Source organism: Castor canadensis, chromosome 3 (assembly GCF_047511655.1).
Source record: "Castor canadensis chromosome 3, mCasCan1.hap1v2, whole genome shotgun sequence".
Taxonomy (NCBI): Eukaryota; Metazoa; Chordata; class Mammalia; order Rodentia; family Castoridae; genus Castor; species Castor canadensis.
Genome location: NC_133388.1, coordinates 86747013 through 86760320, shown reverse-complemented (window position 1 = coordinate 86760320; position 13308 = coordinate 86747013). Strand labels below are relative to the sequence as shown.

Below are 13308 nucleotides of genomic sequence, written 5' to 3'. Positions count from 1 at the left end.
CAGTACCCAAAGCCGACTGGCCTAAAATAAATTATTTATCAAATCTGCAGCATTTCAAAAGGATTTAGCAGATTCATCTTTTTATTACTACTGTTGCCTGTACAACCTTTGTTAGTCAACCAAATATGCCTTGTGCCTGTTTACTTGTATATGAGACATTGGCATCTTTGCAATAGGAATGTAGAAGTCATATCAAAGCATCAAAGTCATACTGAATTCCTTTACATTTTTCAAGGCATCTAATTTGTAAAAGAATATTGGATTAAGAAACACACACACACACAAAAATGATACATAAAATGTCTGTACCAATTGTATTTATTGCTAGAAACTTTTAAACTTTAAAAAAAGTGTTTGAAAAGTAGATGACATAGGAAAAGACATCCATAAGATAGGAAGCAATTTTATCATTAGAAAGTGCTGCAAATTTGATAAATTTATGTTGCTGATAAGTCACTCAGAAGTACTCTTGAATGAGTAGATACAAATCCTTAAAATACCCGAAGCATGACAAAAAAGAATACAATGCCTAAATGGATATAAAAATACCCAAAAGAGAACTTGGCTTTTGGCAAATGGGTCATTAAACTGAACTCTTTTTAAGCAAACAAGTTTTCAGTGAACTGGTTTTAAGATATCTAGTTTTAGGTGAGTTCAAGTTTCAGCCAAACCAACTAAAACCAAATCAAAGTGTCTTGTTTCCTCTAGCTCCCCCAAACTTGAGTTGTGGGGCAGCGATGGAAGTAATCCAGGATCCCTCTGAAAGGTGGTAGGTCTGGAGCATAAGCTACTGCTAGGAACTAAGTGTAAGAATGACCTGAGAAGAAGGGAGTAAGAGTGAGTACCCATGTACACATACATTGAACTATAGGGCTCAGTGCACCTAAACCTGGGCGTGGTGCTAGCCTGAAGCTTCCTAGGCGTCCCACCCAGCAAGCTCCATACCCACAGAGACCCACTCATTACCTCCCTAGCTGAACAGAAGAGTAATCAAGGATAGGTTCCCAGTTAGCCTCCTTAGGCCTACGAGTCCCTGAGAAACAGGCAATACAGGAGCAGGCCTACCCACTAGAACCGGTCCCCATTCCCAGCAGAGGGATGAGAAACTTTTCTTAGAAGCCAAGAAATGACTAACTGAAAAAGTCCAGAGTTTTCACCTCTTCATTCAGATACAGGATACCGATAAACACCTGGCTGAGACCATGTCTGACATCATGTGTGGGGTAGAAAAGAGTGGGGACCTTCCACGATGTCCTTTCCTCCTGTGATCCAGAGCCAACACCCTGACTTATGCACAAACACATACTGGAGATGTGGGCCAGAATTGGCTGTTCAGAAAGGACTGGAACATGACTGAGTGTGCCTGAGCATATGCCACCGCACAGGCTGTACGTGTGGAAGGCCTGTCATCCCCACCTGGCAATCAGAGGCTTCCTTCTCCACAGTCCATTTGGAATGTTATGATCTTTGGGTCTCTGGCCCTTGGGACCTCCCCAGTGCTCTCTTCTGCAAGATTGCAGAGTGCATTCCTTGCCTTAGCTGGCCTTAGAGGGGCCCACTGGCCAGAGGAGTTTGTCAATGGTGGTGATGACAAGAGCAGTGACTGCAGCTCAGACATAGTTGGCAGGGGGTTGTCGGGCATTGAGTCGCTGCATGTGACAGCCATGGCAGAGCAAGTGCCCATCCAAAGGGAAACAGCAGCAACCTTCCTCATCACTCAGCTGCATCCGGCAGTCCTAGGGAAGAAGGCACCTAGTTCATCTCAGTCCAGCACCTTGGACACTGAAGACACCTTGAGTGTCTGTCCTGCTCAATACCACACTCCTAAGGATTGGAAGAAAGGGCTGCCAGGGCCCAGGTGGTGAGGTGGGGGGAGGGGAGTCTGGACATGGGAAGAAGAGAAACCTGAGAAAATACCTCATTTGGACTCCAGGTGTCGCTGCTACTGCAGAAATAATGCGCCAAACCCCCATTTCCAGCAGTTATCAGTAATCCCTATTCTTGCTAGGTGCTCTTACCACTTGAGCGCCACCAGCCCTAAGAAGTCCCTATTCTTGACTATGGGGCAGATTCAGGAAGGACTAAACTACTAGAACCACAAAGAGTGGCTAGAGGACAACAGACTGGAGGAGATAGGCCACAGCACCTTCCTGGTTTTCTGTGTCCTGCATCTCCCCCATAGATTCATAGCTAGCCTAGGATTTGACTCTCCCCCCACCACCATTCCAATTCTCCTCTTAACAGCCCTGGACCCCAACACTCACCTCACAGTGGTAGCACTCAAAGTGATAATCACGGTCCATGGATATCACCCTTACGATGTCTTCACAGCCCTGAAATACACAGACTCCAATGGGATGACAGCAGCATGGTGCCCTGAACTCCCTGTCCCCACAAGATTCCTACTGCCCCAAGGGGAAGATCATACAGAAGCCACCAGATCCTCCTGTAGTCACATATAATCATCCATAGCTTTGCAATGCCTTCACAAATCCTAGTGGAAATTCCCTGCACTCCCCCCCTTCCTGGTGCTGTTCCAGGAAGGCAAGCCATGTGGAACACTCCTTCTGAACAATCCCGGGTGTGGGGGAAACAGAAGGAAGGGAAAGGGACAGGGAGTATAAATAAAGTAGGCCAGGCTGGGGACTAGGAGGTCCAGTAGGTCTGATTTCTCACTGGCCTTTGCTTCTTTCCCTAGGTATACCCTCCACACACACAGCTTAAATCATTTCTGATCTTGTCCTGCTAGCCTCGAGGATTTTTCCACTTTTTTCCAGCCCCTACATCTGGGATCTGGAGACCTCAACCTCAAAGAAAGCCTCCTCTAGACTGGGACAGAAGATATGAAGCCTGGGCCCAGGAAAGCCATTAGACATGTCCAGGCCCGGATGTTAGGGTCAGGGTGGTGACCCCAAGAGCAGAGTCACACGGGAATCCTCACAGAGTACATTCCTCAGCACCACCACTTCCCAAGGGAGGCCAGGCCACATGTCCCTACCTCCTCCCCAGAGACAGCGGCATTGGCTGCAAGAACCCAGACAAACTGACCTCTGAGGGGAGGATGGGTTGGCCACAGGCTGCACATTTAGGAGCATAATTTCTGAAACAGAGAAGGTAGTGATGAGTTGAGGTTGGGGAATTCCTGGACCCAGTTCCATGTCGTACCCCTAGGGTTCAACTCACTTGTGGTAGTCAGTGACACAGTACACCTGGTTGGAGAAGTCCACTGTGAAGGGGACACCATCAAGGCACTTGTTGCAAACGACACATCGGAAACAGCCTGGGTGATAGGACTTCCCCATAGCCTGTAGGATCTGCTTGCCAGGGTCAGGGGGGGGATCTGGATTAGTCTCCCTCCAGCCCCAGCTGTCCAGCCACCCCTTATGTTTCTCACTGCTCTTCTACCTTCCTCCTGTCCTCCTAAAAGAACGCATGTAATTTGAGGGAACCAAGGAGTCTTAAAGGAGAAACCCTGAAAAAGGCCTTATAAGAAACCACTGAGGCCTGTGGATTTCAACCCTGGCTACAATGTTAGGATAACACAGGAAGCTTTTAAAAAACATCAATGCCAGCCAGTCATGGTGGCACACTCAAGAGGCTGAGGCAGGAGGATCAAAACTTTCAGATCAACCTAGACTACATAGTGAGACTCCATCTCAGAAAAAATAAATAAGTAACAAATCAATACCTAGGTCCCCTTTGAAACTTTTATCACAGCTCTGGTAATAGGCCCCAGCATTGTACTTTTTCCAGTTTTTCCCACGTGACCTGCTAGGCTACCAGGGTTGAGAATCACTGGTCTAATCCAATTCCTTCTTTTTACAGAAAAGAAAATTGCATTCCAACTGATCCCAACCAGTAGCAGAAAAGGGACTAAGACCGAAGACCTTTACACTCCCAGCTCAGTCTGGAAGGCCTGGCTGTGCCTGTAGGGTCAGGGAGGGGTCAGATCACAGAAGCCTGGAATGGCACTATGAACAACTGCTCTGGGGAGAAATTGCAAGAACGTGATTCATCTGGTGATAGGTTTCCTCCCTGGCCTTCTCCCAGTATCCATTTAGCCTGATTCCACACCTCAGGCCCACAACTTGACAGTCTGCTGAAGGTAGTTTCCTTACCTTCTCCAAAATCAAGTGACCACAGACACAGCATTTTTCAGCTGCTTCCTGAAACCCTGAAAACTAGAGAAAAAACAAAAAGAGGATGTTACCAAGCTGAGAATAATGGGTAGAACCACCATTAACAGTGGTCCCAATTCCAGAAGGAAGTCAATTTCAGGTGTAGGTCCTCCACTCACCAGATAATCTTCCTCACAGTATACAGAGCCGTTGACACTGTAGAAAGCCTTGCAGCGCAAAGTTCGCCCTAGAAGCAGCAGAGAAGGGGCTAGAACCTATCCTGGAACCCAGACACAGGTGTTCTCCCACTCTGGAGTCCCTGCTCCCCCATGTTGCACAATTCATCTAAACATGGACTTTAGTGCTTTTCCCCAAAACTGCTATCTGTCCTTCCTCCTCATACAAAAATCCATCTGATGCAATTCCAATTTGCTTTGGTCTTGTTCCAGCCAACTTCTTCCCTCCTCTTCTCACTGCCCACCAGCTCCTGTGTCCTCACACTTGTTTGTGACCCTCTCTCAAATGAGTGCCTTCCTCATCAGTGACCGGTGATGACATCTGGCAGAGTAAAACCAGCCTCAGGATGGTATGCCTGGCATGAAACTCTGAGCTAGGTGCTGTACAGATTGCACAGTGAGAAGCACATTGTCACAGGCTTTGCCTTTGCCCTCTGGGATCCTTTAAACCAGGAGTCTCTTTGCCTCAGAATAGCTATGGTGCTCTCACAGTCCTATCTAGTTCTTTTTAGGGACAGACTCTATGGAGGTCAGGACATATTGGAGTTACTACTGTGGACAAAATGCTTTGTTTGGGAGCTATACGGGTCTCCTTTCCTGCTATACAAGGCTGCTTCCCAAGCTTGGAGGGATCCAGAGTCTTTCAGGTTAGAAGAGCCCAGTATTTTTTTGCAAGTACACAGGCAGGGCCATTCCCCTTCTGACCAATACCCCAGAAAACTGCTCTATGGTGTCTAAATGGTGAGGGATGTGGGAGGAGTGAGAACAGAGTGGAGAATGGGTAACTTTCCTTTTTTTTTTTTGCCTTCTTCCCCATCAAAATCTCCACTTCCAATTCTGTCAGGTGGCTTAGAAAAGCTGATTTGGAAATTTATAACACAGAAGAGGAAAAGGGAAAGAGTTATACCTAGAAAAGACCCTATAAAAAGGACCAGCCTAAAGAGATCTAGACAGAGTGTGCAGTACACAGGAACCTGAGGCAGAAGGATGGTGAGCTCAAGGTCAGCCTGGGCTACCTAGTGAGACCCTGTCTCAAGAAACCAAAAATAAATGAATAAATAAAAATCCAGGCAGAAGCTGAGAGGAAAGGAGATTAAGGGTTTAGCAAGACTCAAAATGGGAAAGCAGTAGAAAAGGGGTGATGAAAGAGGTGAGGGAAGACAGTGGGGGAGTTAAGGCTACTAGGAGCACCCCCATAGAGGGCCTCTGGAGCTAACAGCAGCAGTGGGCATTCCTGGAGTGTGATGTCATCAGCTTGGCATGGCCTGGTGGCCTGCACTCTAGCGAGGTGGCTGAACTCTGACCAGCCAAGAGAAAACCCCTCTCCGCCCCCCACCGCTCCCCACTCCCCCAGCCCACACCCCGCCCTTCCCACATTCCAGTCTTTCACTGTCGCCCCAGGCAACTCGGCTGCCCAAGACCAAACCCTACCAAGGAGAGGCTGGAGGGCCAGGCAGGCTGGAGTCCAGGCTGGGCCAGCAGGGAGGCACAAGAAAGAGGGAGGATCCAAGGAGAGCAAGAAGGCTGAAGGAGGCAGGAAGGATGGATTCCCCATCATGGGGGAAGGAAAGTCAGGTAGTGCCCAAAAGGGGAAAGCAAGACAGAAGGTGGGGCAGCTGTGGACCTTCAGACACTTGGTAGGGATCAACAGTTGCTTTGAAAGCAGATGAAGGTGCACAGCTCTCCTTTAGTTCCTCACAGCACTTGTGTGAGTGTTTATGGGTTGGGGGTGCTAAAGTGGCAGCCACACTCACCACAAGAGCAGCAGACAAAGCACTGGGTGTGGTAGAGGCTGTCCAGGGCCTGGCAGGCATTGCTCTGCCCATAGATGCCTTTGTTGCATTTGATACAGGTGCCTGAGGGGGAAGAAGATGTTGTCAGTGTTACACCCTACTCCCCCAGCTCAAATCCAGGGATCCCCAAGTTTTCCTGACTGCTCTTCCTGATGTGCCAGAGGACACAGCCTCCTTTAATGGGGTCCCTCCTGAGAAGAGAGGGTAACAAGGAAGAGAATGCAGCTAGATTTTAGCTAGGCAGATTCATTCTTGTTTACTTACTTGGTGACTAGATATTTTCTGGGCATCATTTTGTGTCTAGCACAGTACCCAGCACTAAAAACAAAAACAAAAACAAACTAGAGAAGTCAAGGATGCTTAGTTTCTGTTGAGGACAAAACATTAAACAGGTAAGCGTGGGACCAATGGTCAGAGATGCTGGTACACAGGGACTCAGCAGCAGACTTGAAAAAACTTCTTAGAGAAAGCAGGCCAGGCCCAGGAGGCCACTCTGGGATTTCAGTTTTCCCATCTGTAAACGAGCTGTTGTTCAGGCATAGAATGATTTCACTCTATACTGCACTCTTCAAGAATGGAGAGAAGGATCTGGCTCAACTCCTGTGGAGAGGTGGCTGCTAAAAATGTAGATTGTGTTCCAAGGACCAGGGTTGCATAGGAAAAGGGGGCAGAACCTCTCATGCCTCCCTGCCATCTATCACAGGAGACACACAGAGCTTAGCTGCTCTTCCCCAACTTCCCCCACTAGGATACATTCACCTGGTTCTGGCACCAGCCTTTCCTGGGTGTGTTCTTCCTCCCCTCCACTCCCCAATTCCAGGCCCATGAGTGAGGGCTAGGGCCTGTCTTTGGGGAGCAAATCCCAACGGGCCTGCCCCACCTCTCCCCCTCGGCACACTGCCACACTCTCTGCCTGTTAGGACCCATCCCAGTCTCTGCCCAGGGGCTTGGGAGCTGGTGCAGCAGCTGCAGCACCTGATGGGCCCAGGCCTGTCCTGCTCCCACCCTCTGGCAGCTGGGCAAGGCTGAAGCCAAGGAAGAGGGCCCCTACTAGGGGTAGCAGTAACAGGGTACAGTCAGGCTAGAGCTGGAGATTAGGGGTCATTAGGAGCTGTTAGGGGAGACAACTTGACCCCCAGGGAGAAGATACCCCCACCTCTGAATGCAAAAGGTAGCCCCTCATGGAACATCTGCCCAAGGAGATCCGACCAAGATTGCCATGCCATGGGGTCTTGTCAATATTCTTTGAGAAGTCTTGAACATTGTTGGAAAACAAGAGGAAGCTGCTCGGGCATGTCTGCCTCACATCCTCTCACCCGCAGATCCACATCTCTGCTCTTTCTGCTATTTTATTGCACTTCTTCTGAGTTCCTTTCCTCCTTTTGGCTCTGATGGTTTAGCCAGAGACTTCTTTCCCAGTTACCGTTCCTGGGCCTCAAAAGGAAACTAACTGCTAAATTCGTCCTGTCACTCAGCTTCCCTTGATCGAAGTGCTTTGGTATCATTTACTCTGAGCTTTCCTCTTGAGGTGGGAGAAAAGAATGGCCTGAGGAGGGGGCAGTTGGGGTTGCTCTTTTCAGCCTGCAGCCCTGCTACCTCTAAACCTCCCCAGCCATTCCCCCGTCACTGCGTTCCTCTCCCTGTTCAGCATTGCTTTATAGAATGAGGTAGTGCCTGTGGGTTTTGATTAAAAGTTTGTTCAAGAGCCTACTACTCCCCTAGCTGAGACATATAATCAACCAATATTTCTTTAACAGAGTGGGGAAGGGAGACTGCGATCAGGTTTTCTCAAGCAGCAGGAACGTTAGGGCCAGAACTCAAGGCTAGGTTATTTCTGGCAATTACACAGGGTCGATATTCATTCGAGGGTGATGATGTCCCTGTGGTTATGACTTTTGTCCTCACTTCCGGATGGGGAAAACAGGGGCGGCACCTTCGGGTCTCACACGGCCACCACAACACTTAGCCAGCAAGACTGGGGCTGGGTAGCACTTGGGTGCTTGCGTTCGATTCCAGGGCGCTCCATCCTCCCTCCCAGAATCCATTTCCCCGACAGCCGCCACGGTTCCGCAGGCACTGATGTACCCCGCCCCACGGCCGTGGCGGGCCCCGCCCGCGGGCACCTGGAGCGCCCGGGCAGGAGTCGGCACGCACGCGGCCCGCCCCGTCCCTCCGTCCCCCCACCCGCGCATTCCCCGAATTCCTGCGGGCGGAGCCTGGACCGGGGTGGGGGCGCGGTGCTCCGAAGCCTGTAGGGGCACCGCCGCGAAGCGGGGGAGCAAGGTGGGGAGATGCTCCCACTGCACCACTGGGTCTCTCCCTACAAGGCTTCCTACTGCCAAAAACAAAAACAAAAACAAAACAAAAACAAACCCAAGGCGCCCTAACGCTTGAGAAAATGGGACACACGAGATAATCAGGGGGTTTGAATTTGGCTGGAGTAAGGAGCCCGGTCCATTTGAAACCCAGCAGAAAAGGGAAAGCACTATGGGGTCCGCCCCCATATAACCCTTCAGCCTCCCTTCTAGTCTAGCGTCTCAGCCTCGGACCCTGCGGCACCTGCAATTTGTGCCGTCGGGGTCCCAGAGGGCCGGAGGCGTTCACTGCTCCCTCCCGGTTCTTAGCCACTTGTTCCCTACTCACCGAAGTAGTCCTCTCTGGCCTCCGGCTCCCGCATTCGGGCCCGAGAGGCCTCTGGAACGAAAGGACCCGGCGGTTCCTCGAGACCCGACGGCTCAATCCCCGAGGGTTCTCCGCGGGCACAGGCTTCTCGCCCACCGGTGCCCACCGTCAGGCGCAGCAATGCTGTTAGCTCATCTTGGTAACGGGCTCCCGCGGCGCAGTCCCCGTAACCGGTCACCGAGTGTCGTCCGGGTTGTACCCCACGTCTCTCCAAGGGCCCCGCCGCTCCCACTCCGGCCCCGGCTAGAGCTCCAGGGCTGCCCAGAGCCGGGGGATACGAGTGGCGGCTTTCCTGGCAGCCGAACCCCGAGGGCCGATGAGCGCACAGTCGATCCAGGGCAGCGTGGAGCTCTGGGTAGGCGGACGGGACCCCTCCGGGGGAATAACCTGCTGGAGCCCCGGTCAAGGGTGGGCCAAACAGGCACGGCCCCGCGGGCAGGGGGCTCCCGTGGCGCTGATCGTAGCCCATGCTGATGCCGCTGGTACGATTGCTGCAGGGCCGGCTACCTCCGGCTCCGCCAGCCCCCGCCCCGTCCAGCAGCAGGCTACCCCGGGGGCTGGATGGCTTGCTCGCGTCGCTGGCTGAGCTACTGGCGAAGCTGGAGCGAGGGCTTAGAGCCGGTGCGGTGGTCTCCAGCCGAAAATCGGGAGGCAGTGACTGAGGTAGAGGCAAGGCCCGGTTGGGCGGCGGCCCCCCAGGAAAGGAGCCTTCGTAGCGCTGCGCCTCAAAGGAGCCGCGCGGATTCCGCTCAGCGTCCAGGGGGCCTTGCTCCCGGGCTGGCTCCAGTGGCTCATCCCCAGGTCCCCCAGTAGCTCCTCGGGGCCCTGCTTTCCTAGGTCCCCCCAACCCACTAAGGCGCCCCTTGCCCGGCGCGAGGGTCCCATCAGACCCGGACCGGCTAGTTTCACCCTTTCTGCGGCCGAACTTGGCACTGCCGGAGTCCGAAAGCCTTAACTTCTCCAGCAGGCGACTGGCTTTCTCCCCTAACCGCTCCATGCCCTCGGGCCTGGGGCCTGAAGCCCCCTCCCTGCCTGGCACCCTGCAGCGTTCCTGCGGCCGCTTCTCTTTGCCTGCCGCGGGACTGCGGTTCCCCAGGGGCACAGGATAGGCACAGGGGTTCTAGCGGGCGGCCCGGGTGCCCGGCGCCCGCAATCCCGCAGCATCCCCCAGCGGGAGGGGCTGCGTCCCCCCGCACATCTGGGATTAAGCGGGGCTGGAAGGGCCTGCAGCCGCGGCTGGCGGGTCCGCAGGTCTGTCTGTTCACGCGTCTACTCGCCCTGCCGCCCGCCTGGCCGCGGCCCCCGCCCCCCTTGCTCTCACACTCCGCACAGACCGAACTTCTCTCCCAAACTTTTGTCTGCCCGGCCGGATCTACTTTCCTGGAAGGGCGGAGCGCGGTGTGTACGGGAGCGAGGGGGTGTCTGCGCAGGGATCTCCGGTGCGTCGCGGGGGGGACGCTGGGCCTAACAGCTCTGGAGGTGGGGTTCCGCCAGTTGGACGTGAAAGGAGGGCAAGGGACAGTTTGGGCAGCTGCGACCACAACACTCGAGAACTACAACAGGAAAGCGTGTGGGTGGGGGGAAGAAGGGGGACTCTTTGTTTGCAGCTGGAATGCGCGGAGGGGCACTGTGGAATGTCGCGGGACGGGACGGGGCAATCGGAGGTATGTCCTGCGCAAACACCGTGACTGTGCCTCGTGTGGGGACTGTGGGGGAGATGGAGAGAGACTAGTACGGAAGTTGTGAGACAAGAGAGCAGTAAGGAGGAAGACAGGGAGAAGGAGAAAGGTAGATACACGAAAAGGTTCAGGGACGTGTAGGTAAAGGTAGCTCTGAAAAGCAGGGAATCTCCCATAGATGGAAGACAGGTAACGAAAGGAAGAGCCAGAGCCGAGGCGGGTGTGGGAGGTGCAGAGACTGATGGATGCATAGACAAACAGCTATTTGATCCTGAGAGCTAGAGAGACAGATAACTGCAATAAAGACACCACTTTCTGGACCCACAGTTCTGTGATGGTGGATGGAGAGGGAGGGTGGAAGATTTATGTTCTGTCTGTAGAAGCAGCGAAAAGGAGTAAGGAAAAGGTTTGGGACTGATCCCTGCCTTAAGAGGGAGGGAAGGAGATTTAGGGTGTATATAAAAGTAGGGAGGAAATGGTTTGGGACTAATCGATACCCAAAGGGTAGGAGAGAAAGAGGGATAGACACCCCCTGGTGTTGTGAAATGAAATTTTAAACAAATATTTCAGGTGGAGATGGAAGGCCTGGTTTTAGGATGAGCAAACACCCCTGGCCTATCCTAGTTGGTTGGTTACAAGAGGTTGGCGACGAAGAGTATTATTAACTTAAGAGAAAGAAAGAAATGCCAATTAGAGGAAATAAGTGAAAATGATGAGAGTGGAAAAGGAAAAGAGGCTGATAACACACTGGAAGAGTCAAGAATAAGGAAAAAGAAACTCTAGCCGAAGCTGAACGCCAGCCTACAGACTAGCATGTAGACAAGGTTGCACTTGGATAGTAAATGAGTATGAAAATTACAGAAAACAAATCACGCATATTATTTTCATCTGGACATCTTGAACACTTTACAATTTTAGTGTAGCGTTAGGAAATGTGAGAGGAAAGCCAGGTGTGACAGTGCATACCTATAATCCCAGCACTTGGGAGGCTGAGGCAGGAGGATAGAAAGTTTGAGGCCAGTCTGGGCTATATAGCAAGAACATGTTTCAAAAGGAAGTGGAAAAGAAAGGTTAGTATCTTTAGGCTTTGGTTAAATATCTCTGGCTTGTCTGTCCAAACTTCAGTGTCTCCTGGAACGCTGAGAATCAGCCTATTTTTCCAGGCAAGCCTATGAGGCATTTCTCTGATCCTGAGAACAGTCTGGAAGAGAAGAGGATGGAAAGCAGAGGGAAGCTGTCAGGTTGCATCTAGAACCTTCTTGTGAGCAACATTTTTAGAATTAATCTTAAGACTCTCCCTCCTTTTCCTGACTCCAGATGGAAGGAGAACCTGGATTCTTCCTTCTGATTAGTTACATCTGAAATATTTGCACAGCCTCTAATATTTGGAAGTTTGGGGGATAAGAAAGTAAATCTTACAAAAAGTTGAAAAGACACTAAAAAGAAGGTCCACCAGGACACAGTTGAGATGAATTGCTTTTTTAAGGGAATAACAGGAATTGGAGACTAGTGAAGCAGAAGTGGAGTGTCCTCACAGGAACAAAAGAAAAACCTTCCAATGACTGCTGTCATCCACTAGGTCATCTCAGAGGCACCCTCCAATGAATGCATTTTTTTTTTTTTTTTTTTTTTTGAGATAGGGTCTAGTGAAACTGTTTGCCTGGGCTGGCTTCAAACCTTGGTCCTCCTGATCTCTGCCTCCTGAGTAGCTAGGATTATAGGCATGAACCACCGGCACCTAGCTTCAAGTGATTCTTTTAATATACAAAACTGATCCCTGCTTAAAGAAAAAAAAAAAAACTTTCAATGATTTCTCACTGCTCTTGAGTCACTGATGCTTTTTTTTTTTTTTGTAGTACTAGGAATTAAACCCAGGGCCTTTATACATGTTAGGCAAGTGCATATGCACTGAGCTACATTCCAAGCCCACATCTATTCTTCTTTAAGGGTTTGACAAGTTCTCTCTACCTTTCCAGCCTCTTCTCTCAGCATTATCCCCTCCCCAAACTGGTCTGCAGTAGAAGTAACCTTGTCGGTACTCTCTTTTGCCTCTGGACTTTTGGATCTACTTGTTCCCTGTGTGAACCACTCTCCTGGCTTCTCCCTTCTCCCTGGTTACTCTTCTCCATCTTTTGGGTATTGGCTTAAGCACCACTGCCTCTGAGAGACCTTTCCTGACTACAAAAGTAGGTTAGCTACCCCTGCTGCATTCTGTCTTTGCATGAGCATTCCTCCTTGGCCACCCTCAGCACAGTTCATTTCGGTGCCTACTCAGTAGGCAGGTTTCCTGACCAAACAATAAAACCTGATCATCTCAACTTATCAATATAATGTCATAGCAACTAGCACAGTACCTGACACCTAGTAAGCAAAAGTTCTCCATGTATTTTTTTTGAGACAAAGTATTACTATGTAGTCCAGGTTGGCCTCAACTCTTCTTCTTCTGGTAGTAATGTAAGTAAAGAAACTTAATATAATAAAAGTATGAAGGAATGGGGAAAAAAAGGAAAAACATTTCCTACTCCCCGTGCAGAAAATGGGAGTAAAGACTTCTGGCCTCAACTCTTGATCCTCCTGCCTCAGTCTCCTGAATGCTGGAATTATAGGCATGTGTCACCACACCCAGCTTAAATATTTGTTGTATGACTGAGTGAAGCCATTTACTTCTCAATCCATTTGAAATGCATGTGTGTGAGCACACACATACACCTTCCTCCAAATATAGCTTGGCTGACAAGACTAAAAAGTAGCTACAAAGCTTGGTCACAAGAGTGGAGAGAAGCTGCCAGTGAGACATGGG

General features: G+C 50.8%; 1 protein-coding gene across 1 annotated transcript; it reads right to left on the bottom strand.

Moving 5' to 3' along the window:
• Positions 1-302: 302 nt before the first annotated feature.
• Ajuba (ajuba LIM protein) lies at positions 303-10215 on the bottom strand. The gene is made up of 8 exons (XM_020162862.2): positions 8791-10215; positions 6109-6210; positions 4298-4365; positions 4119-4181; positions 3184-3314; positions 3049-3100; positions 2265-2333; positions 303-1736 (listed from the first exon to the last, which is right to left on the bottom strand). Exons 1-8 carry the CDS (start codon positions 9824-9826, stop codon positions 1611-1613), a joined length of 1647 nt encoding a protein of 548 aa, XP_020018451.2. The 5' UTR covers positions 9827-10215; the 3' UTR covers positions 303-1610.
• Positions 10216-13308: the final 3093 nt, after the last annotated feature.